Here is a 27,924-nt window from a genome sequence, read left to right as displayed (position 1 = left end):
GACAGACAGACGGACAACACTAAATAATTATGTCTGTCCCCACTACATGTGAAAGACATAACAATCTAAGCTTGTGATGTAGCCTTTGTAAATACATTAAAGAATTGATATCGAGAACGACTGTATTTGTGTGGCTGTAGGATAAAGCCTATACAATATGACGCTCAGCTCTCTTTATTGTTTGTGCATTACAGTATTTGTTTCAGCAGTCCATTGAAGCTTTTTAAGCGCCAAAGTACATTTTCAAGAAAATAAAACAAAACTACAATAAACAGTAAGGGAAATGTTTGTTAAAGGCACTGATCTCCAGATTTTGACAAAAAATAATATTTCTTTGAAATTTAGGTTTGGTCATTTTATGAACGCTAGAAGATAGGTTTTTGTTTCTAAACTATCTGGAACATGCCAAATCAAAAAATAAGATGCCCGAGTCGGGAACTGAACCCAGGCCGACGCGACAATAAAAGCTTTCTCCGCGGTCTTCACAAATACACCACGGAGGAATTGTTAAATATAGGTATTATAACTAAAGCAGTTTGACTCGAGTAATTTACATGGTTTAATGCAAAAACTATTTAAAACAACTAATTCTCTTGTGTTTCCATAACATATAAACTGTCGGTAAAGAAGTTCTAAAGCTTTTTTAAAGAAATATATGTACAATGTAGAGGCTAGTGCCGTTAACATAAGTTAATACATACTACCCAAAATGATAAATACTTGTTTTGTCTCTTACCGTTGTTCATCCGTCTTGTAATATATTATATTATTATACCTCTCTTTTGTCTACAATGGTAAAATCCCATTACCCGAGAAAGAGATATTTTGACTATCAAAAACATTTTCAGCCTTTTTGACATGTGACCAAGCGAAAGTGACTGTCAGGTCATGTGTCCGCGCTAATATTTTGAATGTCATATAAGGGCAATAAGGCTGTATACCAGTAAAAGAAATTGTTCTTTGTTTCATATAAAATTCATCTACTTCAGAACAATTTTGATACAGTTTCTAGATTTTCACTCCGTCGTAGACCTATTTTCCACAAGATATCCATACATTTGCTTCAAGAAAACGAAAAGAAATAGGGGTGTTGAATAGTATGCAGTGAAAGGCAAGTCAACTGAAGTTAGGTACCCTCATATTGCCTCATTTCAGAAAACTGCAGAATAAACATCCTACTTTCGTTTTCACGTAAACAACACGAAACCATGCGAATATAGGCATGAAAAGTGTCTTATTTTATGTAAAATTCATTCCACCAGTGAAATAATGCACACTTGGTCCCCGGTTTACGCGCAAATGCGCGAAAAATGGAAAACTTAGGATCTATTTATTATGGACTTCTTTCTATACCACGGAAGCACATTTTTGACCGAATTACTGCTATATAACCATTAGTTTTTTTCAGTTAGAGTTATGGCTCTTTATATGTTGTATTTACCTTGTCCGGGCAACTGCTCATGTGCACGTTTCCAATTTGATATTTTCAGCAGAGTTATTCGCCTTGATTGGTCATTTGACACGATTTATTATGATCAGGGTTTTTTACAGTTCGCACCAGTTGCTCTGCCAATAGAATCGTTCCAAATTCGTTCAAATCTAGCCATTCTATTTCAAGTACAGTTGCTTATAACCTATACATATTGTATGAAATAGCAGACTGAAAATAAACCATCAGGGTCATTGAGTGAACATGTTTTCTCGGTAGTCTTTATATATCACTCTTCATAACTGACGAATGTTACTGTATTTTGTCAGTTTAAGATTATACAGACGTGTTTGTTTTTATTTTTACACCTTATTTCACTTATCTGAATTAATCATAAAAGCCGCTTACCCTTTTTAGGCTTTAATTGTTTAATCTTGTTTTTCAGCTGATTTCAACGACTTTTTAAAGGAAGAAGAGAGAATTAACAAACAGTTGTATGAAATAGAGGTTCTAGCCGTCGCTGATTTCTCACAATATAAGTTGTAAGTTTGTGTAAATGATGTAACCAATACGTATTATGCTGATTGATGAAATACTGTATTTATCAGGTCGATAAATCCACATATCGACCGAGTTTAAAAGGCAACAATTGTTTTATTTAAGAAATAATTTATAGCAAAACAATGCTTTATCACCATTTATACACGATGGGTGGTTATACGTCGGGCGTAATAATTTCACGAGGGCGCAGAAGCATGGCGCCAATAGTAGGTCTTTGTTTATACACGCCGGGACCGGAAGTGGTAATACGTCTTGCGGCAGAGTTCAGGTTTGGCGAAAACTTTTGCGAATTATTCAGCAAAGCGAATAACTAACTCAGTGCGTGGGTAAATTAATCAACATATTTGTGCAATGTGACATTTCGTTTAAAATATGTTATTAAGTAAAATATTTCATGGATGTTGAAAGCGCTTTTTCTTGATGCGTACATGGCGCTAAATATCACGTTGACGTGACGTCAACATAATTTCGTTGTGATGATTAAATCATTGTTAGTCATATTAGAATATTAAATCCAGCCTACTCATGAGTATAAACAAGTATCTGCAGCCACTGGTCAGTTTTCGTGGTAAATTGTGTACGATGTCGCATTGTTTTGACGTCCAACCGTGATGACGTCACAGCTGGAGGTCAAAATGTGTTTTTGGCTCCGCCTTCGAGTCAGTACGACTTTTTATCATTGATCATGTGACTACATCTAGACCAATGGAAAGGACAATAAATATAGATTTAATAATAACATTTATTGTGGACGTCGTCTGAAGTAGAGGCGAAGTTTGTCGAAATTACTTATAAAACAATATCACATTCGTGTTTTTCTACATTGACTTTATTAAACAACGTGAATAAAAATGATAACCTCGCATTTTCTAATAACACTCAACCCGTAAAGACACTCCTGAAATATCCTCGTTTTTTTATAGTTCGTTATGCTGCAGATAGAAATGTCGTGTGCGTCTTTGTAAAGTCTCAACACGTATAACGCAATGTTCGTTTACGCGCGTCTGTTTCCGCGCTGATTTCAACGTAATTAGACATAATATTTGTTCGTTTTCCATGAATATTGAGTATACACATGTACCTTACATCGAAGTGAGACAATTTTCACATTTAACTTGCTCGTAAAAATATGTTTAAAAAAATATATATATAAGATATATTTCATATTCGCTCAGAACAAACAAATATCACCTGTTATGTCTAAATAATTCTGTATGATACAAGAACTTATATATTTCATGTCTAAGTAACATATTTCACATGTTTAAATACTAATCTGCATGTGTTCGATGTATATTACAGTTGGCTTGATGTAGTTTCCAATACGTTCACCAACATGCCATTTATATATCGTGATATGATCGCAAAAGAAAAACTGAGGCAATACATCGCCTTTGTCTTGAATGGCGTAAGTAACGTTTATGTCAGTATAAAGGATGGATGGATTGCGTTAGTAACTACTGTGTCAATATAGAAGATGGTTGAATGGCGCAACTGCTGTGTCAATATAGAAGATAGTTGAAAAACGTAAGTAACGTCAATACAGAGGACGGATGAATCGCGTAAGTAGCCACTGTGTCAATATAGAGGATGGTTGAATGGTGTAAGTAAATGTTGTGTCAATATAGAGGTTGGTTGATTGGCGTAAGTAATTGCTGTGGCAGTATAGAGGATGGATGATTGGCGTATGTAACTGTTGTGTCAACATAGAGGATGGTTGAGTTGCGTAAGTAACTTTTGTGTCAATATAGAAGATGGTTGAATGGCGTAAGTAACTGTTGTGTCAATATAGAGGATGGTTGATTGGCGTAAGTAACTGCTGTGGCAATGTAGAGGATGGATGATTGGCCTATGTAACTGCTGTGTCAACATAGAGGATGGTTGAGTTGCGTAAGTAACTGCTGTGTCAATATAGAAGATAGTTGAATGGCGTAAGTAACTGTTGTGTCAATATAGGAGATAGTTTAAGGGCGTAAGTAACTGTTGTGTCAATATAGAGGATGGTTGATTGGCGTAAGTAACTGCTGTGTCAACATAGAGGATGGATGATTGGCGTATATAACTGCTGTGTCAACATAGAGGATGGTTGAGTTGCGTAAGTATGTGTCAATATAGAAGATGGTTGAATGGCGTAACTGCTGTGTCAATATAGAAAATAGTTGAAAAACGTAAGTAACGTCAATACAGAGGATGGATGAATCGCGTAAGTAGCCACTGTGTCAATATAGAGGGTGGTTGAATGGCGTATATAACTGTTGTGTCAATATAGAGGTTGGATGAATGGTGTAAGTAACTCCTGTGGCAATATAGAGGATGCATGAACGGTGTAAGTAACTGCTAGCTGTGTCTAAATAGAGGAGGGTGGTTGAATGACGTATTACTAAGTAATGACTGGCGTAAGTAACTGCTCTGTCAACAGCGTAAGTAACCTGTGTCAACAGAAAAGATGGTTGAATGGCGTAAGTAACTGCTGTGTCAGTATAGAGGATGGATGAATGGCGTAAGTAACTGCTGTGTCAGTATAGAGGATGGATGAATGGCGTAAGTAACTGCTGTGTCAGTATAGAGGATGGTTGAATGGCGTAAGTAACTGTTGTGTCAATATAGAGGATGGTTGAATGGCGTAAGTAACTGTTGTGTAAATATGGAATAGAAGATGGTTGAGTGGCATAAGTAGGTTGTATAGCGTAAGTAACTGTTGTATCAATGTAGAATGTGGTCGAATGGCGTAACTGATGTGTCAGTATAGAAGATAAATTAATATTCTAACATGGCTCGATTTGATTTCCAGTTAAACAAAAAAGGAAATCAAGCTTTGTATATTCTGCGATAAACAACGGTTGACGCGCGGACCGGTAAGAGAGCATTTTGACGTCAATTATGACGTCAAATTGCCGCATGACATACGATACATTACTCCTCGTGTAAATGAAGTTCAGCATAATATTCATTAAAATATGTCAATGAGCATGTCAGAATGAAAACAATCAAGGCCTTCTTGTGATTTATTGTCTAATTTACCACGGTTCATCGTTCAGTTGCTTCGGTATTTAACCACTCGGGCTAACGCCCTCGTGATAAATTAGACGATAAACCACTCGAAGACCTTGATTATTTGTTAGATAATCTTATTAGATATGATAAATTGAAATACTTAAACCATTACTGAGATTCCATTTTCGTTCATTTAGTGATTGAAGTGTACAGACTTAATGTTCTATTAAGTACACGCACGGTGATAAATTACGTGAACTATTCAGATGCATGCAGACAGAGCTTGTGTTGCATATTGACAGTGCATACGAATGAAACGCACACCTAAGTTATCTTTAAACATACCACAATCACGTTAAAGATATCCATATAAATGTTTTAGATTGTTTAATTTTGTCTTCCTTAATGATGATTAAGTTTAGTCACTTGTTGTCCAACAAATAACAAATGTATTAACATAATGTAAACTTTGTTTGATAACGAACAGGTTGATTTACGATACCGAAGCATTACAACGAGGAACTTCAACATACGGATACTGTTTACTGGTCTATACCTCGCTGATGTAAGTCCATACAAACTACAATCCTACATCTAAATTATTTATTAGTCATCAACGCTAATGTTTACTAAATATCTAACAGTAAGAGGTTTCACAGACTACTTAATAAGTTCTCTTGCTTGCAAACTTGGATTATATAAGTATACATTAAAATCAAATTAATGACACGCCTGTGTGTTTTCTTTCAGATAAAGGAGTCCTCGCCTTGGACAGAAAATAGCAAACATCAGCTAACAGGTGGCATACAAGTAGATTCCGACACAGTACTGTCTACATTCAGTGATTGGTCAGAGGAATTTAAAGCCTATCTGCCTGATCACGACCATGCTATGCTTTTTACGAAGTAATTACACCTCAAATCTTAACAACGATAACTAAATCAAATGACAGAAACATAATTTCTCAAAAGATCTAAAATCTAATACAACTAGGACAGAAGTCCAACGAGTAGTCCCATTCAAAGAGCGTAGTAGCCCCTTCAACACCCCATCGCACACATGGTGGTCGTCATGACAGAAGCCATTATTTCCTTTCAGCTAAGCAAAGAAGTATTAATAAAAAATAAAGAACAAAATAGTGGCCTTCTACAATGGGCTGTTTGCCCCGTTTTTCCCATCCCAAGTGTGCAATATGTGTTGATTATAAGCTTTGAATCGAGAAATATACACTATTTCTGCAGACGAAATATTTGACGATTTTAAGAACACAGTATTACTTCGTAAAGGATGTAGGATCAAGATTTTTATCTACAATTAAGAAGTTTTTCATGCCCTTTGAGCTTAAAGAATATAAGTTTTTACAACATTTAAGAGCAGAAAAGCACAGGTCATCTCATTCGTTTTCTTCGGCGCCGCCGTTGTTTTCACTTAATATGCAAATTAAGCATGTCTCCCCGGACCAATGAAAACTCGCCTTATCGCCTATGGAAAAAACGCGGGAAAGCCAGTAAAAAATCTCATGTTATGTCTGTGCTGATTAGTCGAAACGTGGGATTCCCCGGGATTTCAGGTTTATATTTTCATATGTAAAATATTGTTTAGTTCACATGCAAGCTATTTCTTCTCTTTTTTTAAAGCTCTCAATTAACATTTAGAACTGATACAGGAGGATAAAGGTGAGTGTTGCTTATTTATTGTTAGAATTCTGCCTTAACTGATCCGCGAAAATAATGTTTAAATTATATCTAAATATATATATTGTCGAATCGATAGAGCGAGGTAGAGAAGCAAAAACACAAAACTACTTGGCCTAGGTCAAAACAATTTGAGGCTCGTCTGCTAAAATAACATTAAAGTGCACCAGAGTATTGTATTGTGCCTAATCAATTCTTTATTGTAAAGATACAACTAAAGAAGTGGGTTAAAATACACCGGGTTCTAATTCTAATAGTAAATATCACAGTTTCATGCACGCCTGCTCAGGGCGCACACAAGTACCACTGTGATTTATCTAATATACCAAAAATGGGAAGTTTATTTATTTAAAGCTATTTAATAGGGCATTTTTTTCTTCAGCTGTTAAACCATTTCTGAAATTAAGTAAAATTGAAAAAAATGGGGGCACTATAACATCTCATTTTATGTTATAGGGATGTCAGGTATTACAGGTTATTATGAATGTATGGCGATATCAGTATTATGTAAGCATAAATGTCACAAAGTGTACATGTTGACCCAATTATCCTACCCACATTTTTTTCAATGGATAAAACGTATTTAAATCTAAAGAATATTCTGTGGTTAAGATTTTAAAAATATTTTGCTGCTTCAACGACACACAGAAATGCTTGAAAATGGAAAAAAAATGAGTCACAGAAATAAAACTTAAAAAAATAGTGAATATTGATATTCTAACTATTTTTGTTTCTGTTTATACCTACTAGATAATATAAAGTGCTCTGATGATAACTTTTATTTTAGTTGTAGCTTATCGTTAAAGAATTAAACCTGATCTAGTTAATACATATTTGATTACCGACCACTACCCCCATTGTACATTTTACATCAGATTAAGGCAGTTGCCGGCCAGAGTAAGACTTAGTGTGAATTTTTTTTTTTCGCAACAAGTAGAATCTGTTTGGTCAAATGATACATTATTAGCCGTATTTTGACTATTTAGCATTTGTTTTCGGCGTAAATTTTGTTAAGAGCAAATATTTAAAAAAAACATTTATCAAAATGCGGATATCCAAAAACGCTGAATCTTAAAGAAGGTGTGATTTTCGATGAAGTATAAATGCGATTCTAAACGCTTAACTTAGAGGGTGGTATTCGATCAAGAATAATGGGGAACTAAAACGTCGTAATCTAGAATGTGAGGAATTTCGATCAAGTAAAAATGCGATCAAAAAAACGCTTATATCCTAAGAATGGAGTGCATTTCGTGAAGTATACAATGCCTAAAAAAAAACGCTTACATCCTTAAAGAATGGGCGAGTGCATTTTTCGGCGTAATTTTTAAAGCAATATTAATAATAAATTGAGCAGATACTCACTAAATAGTAAACTTATATATCTTAAAGAATGGCGAGTGCATATTTATCGAGCAAAGCTAAAATTTTTTACATAGTCTACAATTATGTTATAAATTTTATTTGCAATAGATGATGAAACTTTTGTTTCACACGTTAGTGAGTATTTTTTATTAATAGAGTAATTTTTCCATCGTTATGTATTGTTAATTATATGTGAATTGAATTATAATTAAAATTGAAGCCAGAAAAAAAGTGTCGCATCAATACAGTGAGGTTTCCTGTAAACAGATGCAGTCAGTCATAACAGCTTTTCTTGTTGGCAACATAGAGAACTTGTTTAAACTGGATGTAACTGAATATTTCATTTATATTCTAGATATGATATAACAAGAAATGAAAATGGTTCTCTCAATACAGGCATTGTAGGTAAGTTTGTCACGGTATATTCTCAGTACAGTCTTTGTTGGTACGTTTGTCAGCTATATTCTCAATACAAGCATATTCTTGATACATGTATTTGGGGTAAGCTGGTCACGCTATGTAGATAATCTGAGAACTATTAGTTTGGCACGCTATATTATCAATACCGACACTGTAAGTACGTTTGGTACGCTATATTCTTAAAACATTCACTGTGGGTAAGTTTGGTACGCTATGTTCTTGAAACATTCACTGTGGGTAAGTCTGGCACGCTATATATTCTTAAAACATTCACTGTGGGTAAGTTTGGTACGCTATGTTCTTAAAACATTCACTGTGTGTCAGTTTGGTACGCTATGTTCTTAAAACATTAATTGTGGGTACGTTTGGTACGCTATGTTCGTAAAACATTCACTGTGGGTAAGTGTGGTAAGCTATGTTCGTAAAACATTCACTGTGGGTAAGTTTGGTACGCTATGTTCTTAAAACATTCACTGTGGGTAAGTTTGGTAAGCTCTATTCTTAAACATTCACTGTGGATAAGTTTGGTACGCTATATTCTTAAAATATTCACTGTGGATAAGTTTGGTATGCTATGTTCTTAAAACATTCACTGTGGGTAAGTTTGGTACGCTATGTTCTTAATACATTTACTGTGGGTAAGTTTGGTACGCTATGTTCTTAAAATACTCACTGTGGGTAAGTTTGGTAAGCTATATTCTTAAAACATGCACTGTGGGTAAGTTTAGCACGCTATATTCTTAAAACATGCACTGTGGGTAAGGTGGTTAGGCTATATTCTTAACACATTCACTGTGGGTAAGGTGGTCAGGCTATATTCTTAACACATTCACTGTGGGTAAGGTGGTCAGGCTATATTCTTAATACATTCACTGTGAGTAAGGTGTCAGGCTATATTCTTTATACATTCACTGTGGGTAAGATGGTCAGTATATATATTCAATACATTCACTGTGGGTAAGGTGGTCAGGCTATATTCTTAACACATTCACTGTGGGTAAGGTGGTCAGGCTATATTCTTAATACATTCACTGTGAGTAAGGTGGTCAGGCTATATTCTTTATACATTCACTGCGAGTAAGGTGGTCAGGCTATATTCTTAATACATTCACTGTGGGTAAGTTTGGCACGCTATATTCTTAATAAATTCATTGTGGGTAAGTTTGGCACGCTATATTCTTAATAAATTCACTGTGGGTAAGGTTGGTCAGGCTATATTCTCAATACATTCACTGTGGGTAAGGTGGTCAGGCTATATTCTTAATACATTCACTGTGGGTAAGGTGGTCAGGCTATATTCTTAATAAATTCACTTTGGGTAAGGTGGTCGGGCTATATTTTTAATACATTCACTGTGGGTAAGGTGGTCTGGCTATATCTCAATACATGTACTGTGGGTAAGGTGGTCAAGCTATATTCTTAATACATTCACTGTGGGTAAGGTGGTCAGGCTATATTCTTAATACATTCACTGTGGGTAAGGTGATCAGGCTATATATTTCTTGATACATTTATTGTGGGTAAGTTTGGTACGCTATGTTCTTGAAACATTCACTGTGGGTAAGTCTGGTACGCTATATATTTTTAAAACATTCACTGTGGGTAAGTTTGGTACGCTATGTTCTTAAAACATTCACTGTGGGTAAGTTTGGTATGCTATATTCTTAAAATATTCACTGTGGGTAAGTTTGGCACGCTATATATTCTTAAAATATTCACTGTGGGTAAGTTTGGTATGCTATGTTCTTAAAACATTCACTGTGGATAAGTTTGGCACGCTATATTCTTAAAACATGCACTGTGGGTAAGATGTTTAGGCTATATTCTTAATACTTTCACTGTGGGTAAGGTGGTCAGGCTATATTCTTTATACATTCGCTGTGGGTAAGGTGGTCAGGCTGTATTCTTAATACATTCACTGTGGGTAAGATGGTCAGTATATATATTTAATACATTCACTGTTAGTAAGGTGGTCAGGCTATATTCTTAATACATTCACTGTGGGTAAGTTTGGCACGCTATATTCTTAAAATATTCACTGTGGGTAAGTTTGGTACGCTTTGTTCTTAAAACATTCACCGTGGATAAGTTTGGTTCGCTATATTCTTAAAACATTCACTGTGGGTAAGGTGGTTAGGCTATATTCTTAATACTTTCACTGTGGGTAAGGTGGTCAGGCTATATTCTTAACACATTCACTGTGGGTAAGGTGGTCAGGCTATATTCTTAATACATTCACTGTGGGTAAGGTGGTCAGGTTATATTCTTTATACATTCGCTGTGGGTAAGATGGTCAGTATATATATATTTAATACATTCACTGTGAGTAAGGTGGTCAGGCTATATTCTTAATACATTCACTGTGGGTAAGATGGTCAGTATATATATTTAATACATTCACTGTGAGTAAGGTGGTCAGGCTATATTCTTAATAAATTCACTGTGGGTAAGATGGTCAGTATATATATTTAATACATTCACTGTGAGTAAGGTGGTCAGGCTATATTCTTAATACATTCACTGTGGGTAAGTTTGGTACGCTATATTCTTAATACATTCACTGTGGGTAAGTTCGGCACGCTATATTCTTAAGAAATTCACTGTGGGTAAGTTTGGCACGCTATATTCTTAATAAATTCACTGTGGGTAAGGTTGGAACGATACATTCTTAAAATATTCACTGTGGGTAAGGTGGTCAGGCTATATTCTTAATACATTCACTGTGGGTAAGGTGGTCGGGCTATATTTTTAATACATTCACTGTGGGTAAGGTAGTCAGGCTATATATTCTTGATACATTTACTGAGGGTAAGTTTGGCACGCTATATTCTTAATATATTCACTGTGGGTAAGGTGGTCAGGCTATAGCTCAATACATGTGCTGTGGGTAAGGTTGTCAGGTTATATTTTTAATACATTCACTGTGGGTAAGGGAGTCAGTCTATATATTCTTGATACATTTACTGAGGGTAAGTTTGGCAAGCTATATTCTTAATATATTCACTGTGGGTAAGGTGGTCAGGCTATATTCTTAATACATTGACTGTGGGAAAGGTGGTCAGGCTATATCTCAATACATTTACTGTGGGTAAGTTGGTCAAGCTATATTCTTCATACATTCACTGTGGGTAAAGTGGTCAGGCTATATCTCAATACATTCACTGTGGGTAAGGTGGTCAGGCTATATTCTTAATACATTCACTGTGGGTAAGGTGGTCAGGCTATATTCTTAATACATTCACTGTGGGTAAGGTGGTCAGGCTATATTCTCAATACATTCACTGTGGGTAAGGTGGTCAGGCTATATTCTTAATACATTCACTGTGGGTAAGGTGGTCAGGCTTTATCTCAATACATTTACTGTGGGTAAGGTGGTCAGGCTAAATTCTTAATACATTCACTGTGGGTAAGGTGGTCAGGCTATATCTCAATACATGTACTGTGGGTAAGGTGGTCAGGCTATATTCTTAATACATTCACTGTGGGTAAGGTGGTCAGGCTATATTCTTAATACATTCACTGTGGGTAAGGTGATCAGGCTATATATTCTTGATACATTTACTGAGGGTAAGTTTGGCACGCTATATTCTTAAAACATTCACTGCAAGTTGGGCTCGTTATTTTCATAATACATTCACTATATATAGGGTAAGTTCGGCACTCTGTATTCTTAATACATTCACTGTGGGTAAGTATGGCACGCTATATTCTTAATACATTCACTGTGGGTAAGTTTGGTACGCTATATTCTTAAAATATTCACTGTGGGTAAGTTTGGTATGCTATGTTCTTAAAACATTTACTGTGGGTAAGTTTGGCACGCTATATATTCCTAAAATATTCACTGTGGGTAAGTGTGGTACGCTATGTTCTTAAAACATTCACTGTGGATAAGTATGGCACGCTATATTCTTAAAACATGCACTGTGGGTAAGGTGGTTAGGCTATATTCTTAATACATTCGCTGTGGGTACGGTGGTCAGGCTATATTCTTAATACATTCACTGTGGGTAAGATGGTCAGGCTATATTCTTAATACATTCACTGTGGGTAAGTTTGGCACGCTATATTCTTAAAATATTCACTGTGGGTAAGTTTGGTACGCTTTGTTCTTAAAACATTCACCGTGGATACGTTTGGCACGCTATATTCTTAAAACATTCACTGTGGGTAAGGTGGTTAGGCTATATTCTTAATACTTTCACTGTGGGTAAGGTGGTCAGGCTGTATTCTTAATACATTCACTGTGGGTAAGATGGTCAGTATGTATATTTAATACATTCACTATGGGTAAGGTGGTCAGGCTATATTCTTAATACATTCACTGTGGGTAAGTTTGGCACGCTATATTCTTAAAATATTGACTGTGGGTAGGCTGTATCCTTAACACATTGACTGTGGGTAAGGTGGTCAGGCTATATTCTTAATACATTCGCTGTGGGTAAGGTGGTCAGGCTATATTCTTAATACATTCACTGTGGGTAAGATGGTCAGTATGTATATTTAATACATTCACTGTTAGTAAGGTGGTCAGGCTATATTCTTAATACATTCACTGTGGGTAAGTTTGGCACGCTTTGTTCTTAAAACATTCACCGTGGATACGTTTGGCACGCTATGTTCTTAAAACATTCACTGTGGGTAAGGTGGTTAGGCTATATTCTTAATACTTTCACTGTGGGTAAGGTGGTCAGGCTATATTCTTAACACATTCACTGTAGGTAAGGTGGTCAGGCTATATTCTTAATACATGTACATTCACTTTGGGTAAGGTGGTCAGGCTATATTCTTTATACATTCGCTGTAGGTAAGATGGTCAGTATATATATTTAATACATTCACTGTGAGAAAGGTGGTCAGGCTATATTCTTAATACATTCACTGTGGGTAAGATGGTCAGTATATATATTTAATACATTCACTGTGAGTAAGGTGGTCAGGCTATATTCTTAATACATTCACTGTGGGTAAGTTTGGTACGCTATATTCATAATACATTTACTGTGGGTAAGTTCGGCAGCTATATTCTTAATAAATGCACTGTGGGTAAGTTTGGCACGCTATATTCTTAATAAATTCACTGTGGGTAAGGTTGGAACGATATATTCTTAAAACATTCACTGTGGGTAAGGTGGTCAGGCTATATTCTTAATACATTCACTGTGGGTAAGGTGGTCGGGCTATATTTTTAATACATTCACTGTGGGTAATGTAGTCAGGCTATATATTTTTGATACATTTACTGAGGGTAAGTTTGGCACGCTATTTTCTTAATATATTCACTGTGGGTAAGGTGGTCAGGCTATAGCTCAATACATGTGCTCTGTGGGTAAGGTGGTCAGGCTATATTTTTAATACATTCACTGTGGGTAAGGTAGTCAGGCTATATATTCTTGATACATTTACTGAGGGTAAGTTTGGCACGCTATATTCTTAATATATTCACTGTGGGTAAGGTGGTCAGGCTATATTTTTAATACATTCACTGTGGGTAAGGTGGTCAGGCTATATCTCAATACATTTACTGTGGGTAAGGTGGTCAAGCTATATTCTTAATACATTCACTGTGTTTAAGGTGGTCAGGCTATATCTCAATACATTCACTGTGGGTAAGGTGGTCAGGCTATATTCTTAATACATTCACTGTGGGTAAGGTGGTCAGGCTATATTCTTAATACATTCACTGTGGGTAAGGTGGTCAGGCTATATTCTCAATACATTCACTGTGGGTAAGGTGGTCAGCCTATATTCTTAATACATTCACTGTGGGTAAGGTGGTCAGGCTATATCTCAATACATTTACTGTGGGTAAGGTGGTCAGGCTAAATTCTTAATACATTCACTGTGGGTAAGGTGGTCAGGCTATATCTCAATACATATACTGTGGGTAAGGTGGTCAGGCTAAATTATTAATACATTCACTGTGGGTAAAGTGGTCAGGCTATATCTCAATACATGTACTGTGGGTAAGTCGGTCAGGCTATATTCTTAATACATTCACTGTGGGTAAGGTGGTCAGGCTATATTCTTAATACATTCACTGTGGGTAAGGTGGTCAGGCTATATTCTTAATACAATTACTGTGGGTAAGGTGGTCAGGCTATATTCTCAATACATTCACTGTGGGTAAGGTGGTCAGGCTATATTCTTAATACATTCACTGTGGGTAAGGTGGTCAGGCTATATCTCAATACATTTACTGTGGGTAAGGTGGTCAGGCTAAATTCTTAATACATTCACTGTGGGTAAAGTGGTCAGGCTATATCTCAATACATGTACTGTTGGTAAGGTGGTCAGACTATATTCTTAATACATTCACTGTGGGTAAGGTGGTCAGGCTATATTCTTAATACATTCACTGTGGGTAAGCTGATCAGGCTATATATTCTTGATACATTTACTGAGGGTAAGTTTGGCACGCTATATTCTTAAAACATTCACTGCAAGTTGGGCTCGTTATTTTCATAATACATTCACTATATATATGGGTAAGTTCGGCACTCTGTATTCTTAATACATTCACTTTGGGTAAGTATGGCACGCTATATTCTTAATACATTCATTGTGGGTAAGTTGGGCACGCTATTTTATCAATACCGACACTTGTCTCGCTATGTCTTCAATGCCGACACGTAGGTAAACGGTTTAATGTTGATTCTCAATACCAACTTGTATGCAAACGGTTCACTTTAGATTCTCAATACCGACTTGTATGCAAACGGTTCACTTTAGATTCTCAATACCGACTTGTATGCAAACGGTTCACTTTAGATTCTCAAAACCGACTTGTATGCAAACGGTTCACTTTAGATTCGGTTCACTTCAGAGTCAAAACTGACTTGTATGCAAACGGTTCACTTTAGATTCTCAATACCGACATGTAGGTAAACGATTCACTGTGTAGACTCAATTTCAACATGTATGTAAACAGTTCACTGCAGATTCTCAATACCAACATGTAGGTAAACGGTTCACTTTGGATTCTCGATATCGACCTGTAGGTAAACGGTTCAATGTGGATTCTCAATACTGTAGGTATTTTGGTCACTCTGGATTCCCCAATACCAACATGTAGGTAAACAGTTGACTGTGGATTCCCAATGCCGACCTGTAGTTAAACAGTTCACTGTAGATTCTCAATACCGACCTGTAGGTAAACAGTAAGCTGTGGATTCTAAATACTGACGTGTAGGTATTTTGGTCTCTGTAGAGTCTCAACACCCAGCAGGTAAATTGGTCACTTTTTATATATATCATTTTCGTATAATTCTACTTTTCTTATATTTATGAACTTGCCTATCTGATGTATTTGGTTTATTTCGATTAGATAATCATGATAATAGTTTATTATTCTAAAGACCTCTAGAGATTGTGATCGTTAAGCGTCGCACTTCAATTATAATCTGTTAGGCAACATACAGTAGATTATGAATTTGTATTTACAGGCCTTTCATCTGTAGGAGATATCTGTCTAGCAAATAGACAGTCTGTGATAGAAGACAAGTTTGGCGAGGATGTGTCTTTGACAGCTGCCCATGAACTTGGACACAAGTAAATCCCAACAGTTCTAATTTAAATCTAACACATCTTGTTCTTTCAAATAATGAAATCTTCATATGCAATTCAATTTCTATGAAATTGTAACTTCATGAAAAAAAAAGTTTAAAAAGATTTGTATACAGATGCCAACCTAATAGATCTACATTTTCTCTAACACTTCAAAGTTATGTTACGTCAATGTTATCGGCGGTGTTAAGTATTGCAAGTGATGTCACATTATTATATTCCATCGGTGTGCTATAAGCCTCTTTGTAAGAATACTGACATAAATGTATATATATTGTTTACATGTATTTCGTTTGAAGCCTTGGAGCAGATCATGACGGGCAACATGAGTTCTGTCTGGAAGAAGACGGTTACATTATGTCACCAGTGATTAGACATGACAAGCCGTCGCACCGTAACCACTGGAAATTTTCAGCTTGTTCACAATACTACTTCTTCAGAAACATCAATGATCTGAATAGACTAGGGTAAATCATATTAATTATTATAGTTTCATACTTTATATAACACGAGATTGTTTGAGGTTTGACCTCACACTGACACATTTATGATGTGTGGAGACTATCATGCTTTAATGTCGGAGAAGGATCTGTGTAGCGTTTCAGACATGAATGAATTCTTCGGACAACCACTTACCTTATGCAAGCCACTTGCTTTCTAAGATGTTGGTCTTACGAAAAAAGGATTTTTGACGATCCTTGGTCACGGATTTCTGAGAAAAGTGTCCAACTTTTCAAGACAAACTCTGTTATTTGCCGTCATCGGAAACGAGATTAGGTTGGCATTTCTCAGAGTTAATTTGTACGCTCAGTATTTTACTAACTAATTTTTGAATATAATTATAGCATTATTTTGGCTCAATTTAACGACTTTTCGTTGAATTATGTAAATAGAAAAATGAACTTTAAGTCATTTTTTCTTTGAGGGTCACAATTTCATCACTGCCACAGATTCTGTGTACAGAATTATGACTTAAAAATATGGGTAAATAAGAAATTCCCGTTATGGAACAAAGTTCTGTAATACATATGTCGGTAAATAAATGCATTTCGGTTATCAACAGGTTGTTAATATTGAACCGTTTTAAAGTTGTCTACATCTGACGTCAACGCTGACGACGTCAGCACATTGAAGCAATATCACCCAGTACATCATTACAGCGAACTTATCTTTAACATCTCTTTATTTCATTATTATGTTTCAGACGTGTTATATTGTTTCAGGCTTAACTGCATGTCTACTCGGGGAAATGATATCAATCTGTTGTCAGAATACAATAACAAACTTCCGGGACAAATATATGGTCCGGACGAACAATGTGAATACATGTATGGGAAAGGCTCGTATCTATTTCGTGTATGTACATATATATTCTAACTTTTGTTTGTGCTTAAACATGCTATATATGAAATTTGGTTTCATAAAATATTCTGAGATGCACATGTTTAAAATGTGGCAACTATGTCTCTAAAATTAAGATATTCAGAAGATAATAGAGGTAACAGAGTTTAAAGCTCTATTTCACATAGTCTATCATAATATCTACTGATACTTAGAAAAAAATGAGACTATATCTTACTGGTACTTAGATCATGACCAACCTGTTATTATGATCAATACATATATTCCCGAAATCTACTGTGAACTATGAAATATATAAGAAAATATTTTATACACTATAAGAGTTCTGATTCCTGTATTTTAGTACGCATACAAACTGAACTACACGAGTATATGTTCCACTTTGAAATGTGTCGATCCGGATGAAAAAAGTTATCACTTTATTACCGACACTATGGACGGAACACCGTGCGGGAAGGGAAAGGTTGGTTTCGTATACTTGCAGTGTACTCCTGCTTAGATTATTTTTCTTGCATACTTGATGTTACCAAATTATAGAATTAATATAGCATAACGAAAACCTTTCTTTGTAGCACTCTTACAGTAGATCTAGTGATCGGGGTCGGGTAGTTCTGGTCATGAGACTATTGACGACTAGTTGTTCCAATCACTTGTATCATTATGTACATAGCAGAATAGCATTTGAGATCTTAAACAGACGTAACATTATTTTCGTCTATGTTATAATTTGTTTTGGCGGGATTTACTAGTTGTTATTTTGGCGGGATTTACCAGTTGTTAGTTTGGCGGGATTTACCAGTTGTTATTTTGGCGGGATGATTTACCAGTTATTTTGGTGGGATTTACCAGTTGTTATTTACGATAAAAGAACTTGACTGTAATTACCTTCTTCCGAGGTAAGAAAATTTCAGTGCGATTTATGGTCAAGATATCTTATTGTTGACACTGTCTGCAGATTTCTCCTTGTTACATATACGTATACTGGCATGCAAGTAGTCCCCGGACAGCAGTAGTCCCCGGACACCCGCCCGCAACGCTCTATTTTCGCGATTCGTCTACATATTTTTGTGCCTAATCATACAGACGCTTGTTTTGAAGAAGTTTATCAAGTTCATTTTTTACAGGTTATCATTTGAGTATAATTATCGTGGAAATCCTACCCCATGCTTACTTGTTTACCTTTTCACTGGCGGGGCTTCCGTTTTCAATGCGCATGCGCAAGAGCGGCCCCTCTGGAGGGTTTTAAAATTAAAGCTACATGTCTTCACTTCACGACTAGCAGACGATACAAACACTTTCAACATGAAAAGTTATTTTCTTTGTGACAACAATACTAATTTGCCAAAATATTAACATATAAACATTGTCCAGATATCTGTAACTTAAGCATAATGATTGTTTTCTGTTATCGCTATTTCCGTGAGGCCGAGACAAATAAATATGACGCAAACTTGTGATCTTTTTACAGTAATATAAAATGTCATTTGTCTTTTTCATAATTACAGCTCAAATGGGCAGTTACCGAAAAATATATTCATGAAAAATTGGTGTCCGGGCATTACTTTCGAGCATGTTAAAATTTGACGTTTTACAGACCCCTTTTCGGGCCTCGCTAATCCCCCGCGAACATGACGTCATTTCACAGGAAAAACCCTAAATTGGTAAAACTGGAGCTAAGGTTTGTATATATGTAAATCGTTTTTATTCTTGATATTGGTTAAGCTTTGAAGGACGAAATATATGCAATTTCTGTCCGGGGACTACTCGCGTGCCAGTAGACATAGGCAGACAGGTTGTAATGTTCTAGAATGTATATTTCACACTTTAAAAGACTGTACAGAAGCCCTGTGAGGTCATTAACGACGCCCTCATGCCATTGAACATGTCAGGTTATTAACGACCAAATGTATGCTAGAAAATCTAAATATCACTCAAAATGAATAAATGATGTTCAAATATTCAACAAATCTAGATTGAAGTATTCATTGCTGAATATACGGTGTATATTGTGAATGCTCAAGAACGGGTCAGTTGATAGGTCTGTGATTATCACTATACTCATGTACCTCTGAAAGCTTTGGGCATATATCTGCAGAATGTTGTCCAGATATTTTACTCATTATATCAAGCTTCCAATTACTCGCCAGTACATAGTTTGTGTTATTTTCACTGTGAATGTTGCAATCTAACTGGATGAAAATTAAATGATAGAGGTTCAGAAATATGAGATATTGACACTTACTGACTTCTGAAAATATGAACTGTCAGCCACTAAATCAAGTTGAATCCGGATTTATAAACGAGCCAATGGTACATTCTTCCTTTGCCATGCCAACTTATCTGTGGTTATGCTGTGCTTATGTAAATAATTGAAATTTATTTCTCATGTAATGTAAACACTTATTGAAGCGCTTGTCGGTCAAAAATCAAAACTGCTAGACGTCAGTAGGTCGGACCCAGGGTGAAATGTTTGGCTATAGACCGGCATTTCGTTCAGTTAGTGTACATTTCAGCATGTATCACATATATGCTGCAATATTTAGACCTTTACCGAGCGTAACATGTTTTCTGTCGGACAGTATTACCAATTTGATATACTGTATAGTTCCTACGAAAAATACATGATCCACAGGTTTCAATTTTGCTGAGTTGAGAACCAAATACATTGCAACTTCATTTTTATTACATGGTACATTTTACAATAATTATGATACAAATACATTATACACACAAGTCATGAAAAAGTATTTAAAAAGAGAGAGAAAGAAATATTCCTAAGTTGGGGACTTTGGTTCTACTTTTGAGTTTTGATACAAGAGGAAAGAAAATCTTATTCGATATTTTACAACTTTAATTTGATATTTTGCGAAAATACGCAGCTCATCTGTTATTACTGTGAAATTAATATCAATAAAGCACTTGTTTAACGGTTTGTTCGTCAATAGTCTGAACTATTGTAGATAGTTTTCCTGTTGCTGTTTCTGATACTGCTTTTATGACTATGTAATATATCATATTTTTATCGTAACTTTTTCGATTGTATAAAATAGAGTAATATCCCATATCCACAGTAAATGAGAGTATTTAATAATTATTTCGAAAGAAAAATGAAAAGTAGTGTTACCATCTCATAACTAAATCAAAGTTTAGGGTATTTTCTGTTTGATCGGTGCTGTGATCTATTTGACAGGTGATTGAAGTTCTAACATTTTATCTGTCTTATCATAGTTCTCTGATTGTCTTTTGTTAAACGTTGCTAATCTGTTTCCTCGTTTAATTGTGAAATAATTCTGAAAAATCCTACTGTAGAATTAAAAATGAATCGGACTGCAACTCAATAATACCCTTTTATATGTCTATGTATCATTCTTTGTATTGTACTATAGTCAATATGGTAAGGTATATGGTGTAAAAATTAAATCGGGTCAGACATACTGTCCATTGATATTTTGTTTATATTTTGGGAGAAAATGAATGTTAAAAGTACTTATTCATGAGTTTTTATAACCATACAAAATTCAGCAGATTTTAGATGCAATTATTACGATAAAAAGATGGTGTTAGTTATTGGCAGTAGATAAAGTAACATATTGTTCAAAACATATAGGTTCATTTTAGTATATAATCTGTCCTAACTCGACAAGCTAATAACTCACATACATGTAGAGTAAAATCTATCTCGGGTTATTCTACAACAAACCGACCTTGAACTATGTTGCTCGCGCACCGTATTTTGGCAAAATGCTGTAGCATGCAGTTGTAATTTACGTCCTCTGATTCTCGTCTAACGTTATTTGAAATAAGCCGTGTTAGAATCAAGATAAGTATCTAAATATGGTTTATCGTAGAATAACCTAGTTTGTCGTTCTTACTCGCGAATTACATTCATCCGGCCATATTATCCACCGTTCCTGCGACAAATCCTGAACCGTCGCGGTGTTGAAACCATTGCATCTGCGACAGCTATGGCCACTGTGTAAATGAATTACTCACTGCAAGTTATCATATTTCTTTCGCTTTTCATGCCCTGAAGCTGACAATTCCTGTTCCGATGTGCAGCTCTAATGACTAGGCCTGATTTCAGCTTTGGCTGAGTTAGACGTAAATCAAACTTTAATGAAATGAAAGTGATAATAAAGCGCGAGAGAAACTATATCTATGAAAGTAGATTTATTCGATTGTTATACATAAATTAGGTATGATGTAATTATTCACTCTGGAACATTTTGTTTTAAAACATAAAGCATATCTATATGGTTGTTCTTACAGCTGTGCCACGGCGGGTATTGTGTGGAAGATGCGAGAGCTAGTACCGACATCAAAGGTTGGTCCCTTCTCATATATATTCTCTCCGTCATATATAATAAAAACAATGCAAACATTCCCCCTTCGCATGTAATCTCCTCTATAACAGGACTAGTCCATGTGTTTTAATTACATTCTGTTTTACTGAACTTTTTAAATGCATTTTTGTTAAATATGTATACATTTCATGTAATAAGAGCTGAGATATGCCATAGTTTTACTATATTACGACATTGTATACGCAATAAATATCTGCTGAACAGAGATTATGTAAGTTTATGTTAATATTACTAGGCGTAAAATAATTATGTATAGTTTATTAAGAGTAACATATTTGATCGCATACTGTTTCCATATATGCACGTATTAATGTGCTGAAACGACAGGATCAATTCGGCTATGCCGGTAATGCACGTGAAACTAACGTTACAGGCCAAGCATAAGGTATACAAATACCAACCACTCTTTACAGAAATTACAGACTAGGTAAAAGGTGTTTTGGCTATATATGCTTATCTTTTGGCACTGAATGTATTATACTATATCTTATAGATGAATGTCCATTTGGAGACTCTCCTGAAATATACCACGGTTCTAGGACCAAATGTTCGGACATTCTATATGAACCACAATGGGACGCGTACATTAACTGCCAAAGCAATAGGTATTCGTGTTGTGAGACCTGCTCCAATCTTTGTAAGTCAAAGTTGGGTAAAATGTTCTTAAAAGGTTTTTGTCGTGCTGTTTGCGGTAGACATTGATATGATTTCAAATAAAGTTATGAAACGGCAGTATTGCATTTTCTTAAAAAACTGATTTGAAAAAGATAATTTTCCTGGTTTCTTTAAACGTTCGCAACACCGTCGTCTAAGACCGTCTAGCAAAGAACATGTGCAGTTAGTATTCAAAATAACAAAACATTAAATACTCTAAAACAGTAGCAACAGTATGTATCTTTATTTTTTTGTATAAATGGATACTTAAAAAAGGCAAAATCTATTTTAAGGGGTATTTGTCTAAGAATGAATTTGATATCAGTTAGGTTACGTGAAAGTGTAAATTGTATTTGGTTGTTGTTGTTGTTCAGAAGGCCACAATTAAAATTAAAATATTGTACTTTCTACTGATCCAAATCTTCAAGTGCTACCTTCTATAAATAAAGATATTATTACTATTATTTACTATTATTTTTATTATTATAATTGTTTTATTGCAGCTTTTCTTCCTGCAATGCCAACAAGCACGACAAAGAATCAGCCAGAAAGCCGTCAGCCTTTAGTTGGTAATAATTGCGGAGTTATTTGATAAAAACCGACAATGATCTAGCGCAGCCAGAAACAAACTTGAAAAAACAAATAAATCAAATAATGTTTCTTAGATAAATCTTGGACAGTTCCTGCTGCATAAACATAAACAATTTAATAAAGTAAGCTATTTTGTGCCCCCCCCCCACCCCCCAGACCCCCATTTTTTTAGGGTTTGTGGGGCTCTCAGTGTTGTTTATAATTAGTTTAGAAACAGATTTTTCATCACAAAATAAGGTCAGGTCACATCTAGAAATCATGTAATTACCTTTGATTAGTATATAATTAACTAGAGCTATCAGACAGACAACTCGCTCGACTGTTAAATTTTCGCCAATTGACAAGTGGATACGACTGATAACAGCGAATGCCAAACTAAATTTGTACAGTTTGTACAGATCTTTTTACCGTTGTATGATTGCTTGGGGTGGCGGTTGGGGCAGAGTGGATGTAATAAGTAGAGCTGATCTGTGGGGGAGTGGTATTGGGGGGGGGGAGGGTGTATGAACGATACTAAGAAACAATATGGGAATCAGATGTATATTGGCATAAGAAATGTAAAGGAATTGTTGTCTTTTTGTTGTTGTATGGGGTAAGAGGGAGTGGTGGGGGGGGGGGGGGAGCATGGGGGAGGTGTGACGGACATTAAGAAACAGTATCAGATATAAGATATGTCAGCGTATAGATATGTCAGTATAAAAATGAAAATAAAATATTTTAGGTGTGCTTAAATAGGGAAAAGGGGAAAAGATTTATGGGGGAGTTCTGGTAGATGTGATGTGGTGGTTTTGGGGAAATTATTATACATTATAAGTTAGTTTAAGAGTTTAAGAAACTTTGGTGTCTGCCCTTCTACAAGATCAAATCGAAAGCGACACCAACGCCGGACCAAATAAAAAACATTAAACCTTGTTCTTCAAATAGTCGATCTAAATACAATGTATAGTAACTTCACTTTCGTCTCTGTCTTCAGGTGAATGTATTACAAGTTGTAAAGGTGTAAGAGATGGAGAGTACCAGTCATGTAGAGGCTGTCACGTGTATGCCTCTTGTAATGATAACGTACTTATGGATGGAAGACCATGTCAGCGCAAACTTTTGTGGTCAGATGACTTGAAAAGATGTGAATATTCTTCAAACACATGTTGAATGTTACAGTACCTATGTTACAACATTATACAAAGACATTAAATTCAGATATCAAACGGTAACGCTACTTCAAGAGTATGACTATATCTATGTATCGGACATAAAACTTCTACGCCATTAATGTTAGACATCTTCGTCAATTCAACAATATGGCTACATAAACTGGCATGAAAACATTAGACTTCTTCTTCACATAGAAATTTGATTAACAATACAGTTTAAAACGAAACATGGATGATTAAACAGTAAAATGTAGTATTAAAGTTTTTTGAAGTGCATCGAAGATTTGTTTTCATTATTGTATCATTAAAAAAGTATTTCACGAATTCCACTTCATGAATTCACGATTTCACGATTTCAAGATTTCACGATTAAACTTCACGATTTCAAGATTTCACGATTTCCACTTCACGAATTCTCGATTTCACGATTAAACTTCACAATTTCACGATATCAAGATTTCCATTTCACGATTTCTTGATTTCACCATTTCACCATTGAACTTCACGATTTCGCAATTTCAACTTCGTGAATTCGTGATGAATTCACGAATTCACGATTTCCGCTTCAAGAATTCACGATTTCCCGATTTCATGATTTCATAAATAGTAAAATTTTAACTTCTCGCGACTTTATTAGTCACATGACTAGTGTATGACGTAGAAAATCGCGGGTGATATTCGTTAGATGTAAGATGACGTATTACATATTTGCACAACCAGGTTTAGGTACTGAAAGTGGAAACTGGCCGAGATGCCTCAACTGATGAGGAAACAGACTTACAAACAATACTTTTAGAATGCATTATTGCTTTAAATGTGAAATTGGTCCAGTCCCGTTTTTCGGTTTTAGTATCTTTGTTCTATTAAATGAAAAGCGATGCATCTTATTCACATGTAAGCTATTACCACCTGCTGTGTAAATGGTATGCAAACTGAGTTGATCAAGAGAATGGCCTTACCACGAGGCCCGTTCAATTCGTAAAAAAAGCGGCTTAGACGTTTTACTACGTTACGGGCGTGGAAAGGATATACATTCAAAAATATAAATTCAATCCATGCAAACATTCTCTTTTAAATGAATGGAAACCAATGTGTCTATAGACGGAAAGACGGATTCTAAAATAACGGAAAGACGGACGGACGGACAACTGCAAGGCTTAATGCCTCGTCGCAATAAATGGCGGGGGTATATAATAAACATACTCCTATATTTTGGAATTGTCTATCACTAGGTCGGTTGCGTGTATTTTGCTTGTCATGTTGGCGTTCGTGAACTAGGTTTTGCACATAACTACGTAGCGTAACTCCTAGTAGTAAGTTGCAACCAAACAATCAAACGTGTGCGCTTGACTGCACGTCCCGCAGCCGGCCTGTGTTGGTACAACCTGGGTTATCGCACAGGTCCTAGTGTATCTTTTTCATTTCGACCATTTCTGCCATTTACTATGAACAATAATTTTGAACGTGCATAATCAAATTGTTATTGAGTTGGTGTCATTGTAGTAAATATCGTACAAAATATACTGTATATGGTAAAGTAACTTCATGTCTAATTAGCAGTAATCATGCATTATTAGCTCAAACACATTTATCAGCTACAATGAATAAGAACAATATGAATAAGAACTATTTAACTACTGGTTCTAAATGATAGTACCTATACAACATCATATGCTTTATTTTTATGTGAATAGTTATTCCTGAAAGTAGTCATACCCCACCCACTTTCTTGACACAGGTGAATTACATTTTACTGCTAATCATTACAGTATTCTTACTATATAAAAACCGTCGCATTTTTCCAGATTTCATTTAGAACTAGCAATACATAGGGGAGACTTGGGCACCTTTGAACAAAAATTATATTTTTTCATTTGTATACAACATCTTATATTAACTTTATGTGATTGTCATACTATTTGAAAGTATAATCTTTATGTACACGAGGGGTAGGCAATGGTCATGTTTTGTGCTATCGTTTCTGAGATAAGCATTGTAGATGACTAGTACTATAACATCTCATTGTACCCCGGAACCAGGGCACCACGGGACACATCATGGCAACCATGGGTCAATGACAGATATAAACAAATCTATAAACTTTATTTCATCTGAACAGCAATGATAACAATGCTTAAACATCAACATCAAGAAAAAGATTAATGAAATGCCATTAAATTACAACTTTTGAAACAACCTTAATTGTTTATTAACTGCTCAAAATGTATGTGTACAATGATACCCTCAGTTTAAATTTACACAAATCTATGAACTTTATTACATCTTAACTGCAATGGCAGTTCTTAATCATCAAAATCAAGACACAGATAGATCAAATGTCATATAAGTACAATGACAGACAATGACAAACCCACTTTTAACCTGAAACAACATATATTCCTTAGGTAAAACAATACAATATTTTCTGGCCCCTGTGACCTTGACCTTTACTTTATTAGAGTGACCAAAAAATCAGTAAGGGTCATGTCCAGTCGTGCCTTAAGTTTCAACATTCCAAGCCAAGTGGTTTTCGCGTTATTGATCGAAAGAGATTTCCATTTTCAGGCCCCTGTGACCTTGTTTTCTTTTTTCTTTTTCTTTTTTATTTAACGTCGCACCGACACATGTTAGGCCCTGTGACCTTGACCTTTGCACAAGGGCTCCGAGTGCTCACATCAATAGGGATCATCCGCTCTGTCAGTCCTATCAACGTATGAAATTTGAAGGTTCTGGACCAAATGGTTCTCAAGTTATTGATCAGAAACGGCTTTCCAAGTTCTGGCCCCTGTGTCCTTGAACTTTGATAAATTGACACACTACATTTCCAATCATCGTATGAAGATTCAACATTTTGGGTCAGGTGGTTCTCAAGTTATTAAGTCTATGTTCAGGCCCCTGTGATATTGACCTTTGATCGAGTAACGCCCCTAAAAAAAGAGTAATCTACTTTGTAATCCCTATTGTCCAAAGAAATTTGAAGGTTCTAGGCCAAATGGTTCTCCAGTTAATGATAAAAAATGAAGTGTTGTAGGCAGATGGCACCCGTGACCCTGACCTTTGATGAAGTGACCCCCAAAACAATAGGGTTCGTCTATTCTGTAAGTCCTATAGGAGAGATCACCGTGACGTCACGCATTAACAACTGTTTATCTGGTGGTGGGCAGAACAAATGTTTGTGTATGGGATCGGAATTTTTAATTTTCAATAACGTTTTCGCTAATTTATGGATTTTGAAAATTCTAAAAGTTTTGAAATGCTCAAGATTTTCATATTTTCTTATTTAGATATCTTTTATAAATGAATAACCATTTTAAATGACATATAATTTAAATAACGGCGTAGTGATGTTCAAAACTTTTAGGAAAAACACTGTAAGTTAAGCGTTCATAATTAATCCATTTTATTTCGAATTAATAATTAAAAGTAATCAATAAATTGCTTGTTTTATATCCTTTCCATTCACTAAAAAATTATTGATATCATTTGTGTTTTAAGAAAGTTTAAGCCGTTAGAAATAAACACTGTTTACAAAAAAAACATGGACGCTCGGTGTCTGCCCACCCTACCTTTGTCTTATCAGTTCTGTAGAAAATACAACGGATTTGTATACAAACACGATCTCTCCTATCACCCTATAAAGTTAAAATATCCTGGGTCAAATGGTACTCAAGTTATTTATTGGTTATGGATTTTTATATTTTGGTCATAAAAGAAACGTGCGTTGTCGCTATTATTTCATAATCAAAGCGCTGAAAGCACAGAAAGGTTGAAACCTT

General features: G+C 35.5%; 1 protein-coding gene across 1 annotated transcript in view; it reads left to right on the top strand.

The window, feature by feature from the left end:
• Positions 1-24,230, top strand: part of LOC123532914 (zinc metalloproteinase/disintegrin-like) — a 33,410-nt gene extending 9,180 nt beyond the window's left edge. Inside the window, exons 5-17 of the mRNA XM_045314526.2 lie at positions 1,875-1,971; positions 3,293-3,398; positions 5,472-5,549; positions 5,735-5,889; positions 8,396-8,445; positions 15,906-16,011; positions 16,326-16,493; positions 17,250-17,382; positions 17,732-17,851; positions 21,658-21,712; positions 22,246-22,389; positions 22,910-22,975; positions 23,971-24,230. Coding sequence (XP_045170461.2) covers positions 1,875-1,971; positions 3,293-3,398; positions 5,472-5,549; positions 5,735-5,889; positions 8,396-8,445; positions 15,906-16,011; positions 16,326-16,493; positions 17,250-17,382; positions 17,732-17,851; positions 21,658-21,712; positions 22,246-22,389; positions 22,910-22,975; positions 23,971-24,146 — 1,454 coding nt within the window. The 3' untranslated portion in view covers positions 24,147-24,230. The remainder of the gene's footprint in view (positions 1-1,874; positions 1,972-3,292; positions 3,399-5,471; positions 5,550-5,734; positions 5,890-8,395; positions 8,446-15,905; positions 16,012-16,325; positions 16,494-17,249; positions 17,383-17,731; positions 17,852-21,657; positions 21,713-22,245; positions 22,390-22,909; positions 22,976-23,970) is intronic.
• The last annotated feature ends 3,694 nt before the right edge of the window (positions 24,231-27,924 follow it).

This window comes from Mercenaria mercenaria, chromosome 11 (genome assembly GCF_021730395.1).
Source record: "Mercenaria mercenaria strain notata chromosome 11, MADL_Memer_1, whole genome shotgun sequence".
Classification (NCBI taxonomy): Eukaryota; Metazoa; Mollusca; class Bivalvia; order Venerida; family Veneridae; genus Mercenaria; species Mercenaria mercenaria.
Note: the sequence above shows the minus strand (reverse complement) of the source record. Positions and strands in the feature narration are given on the sequence as shown.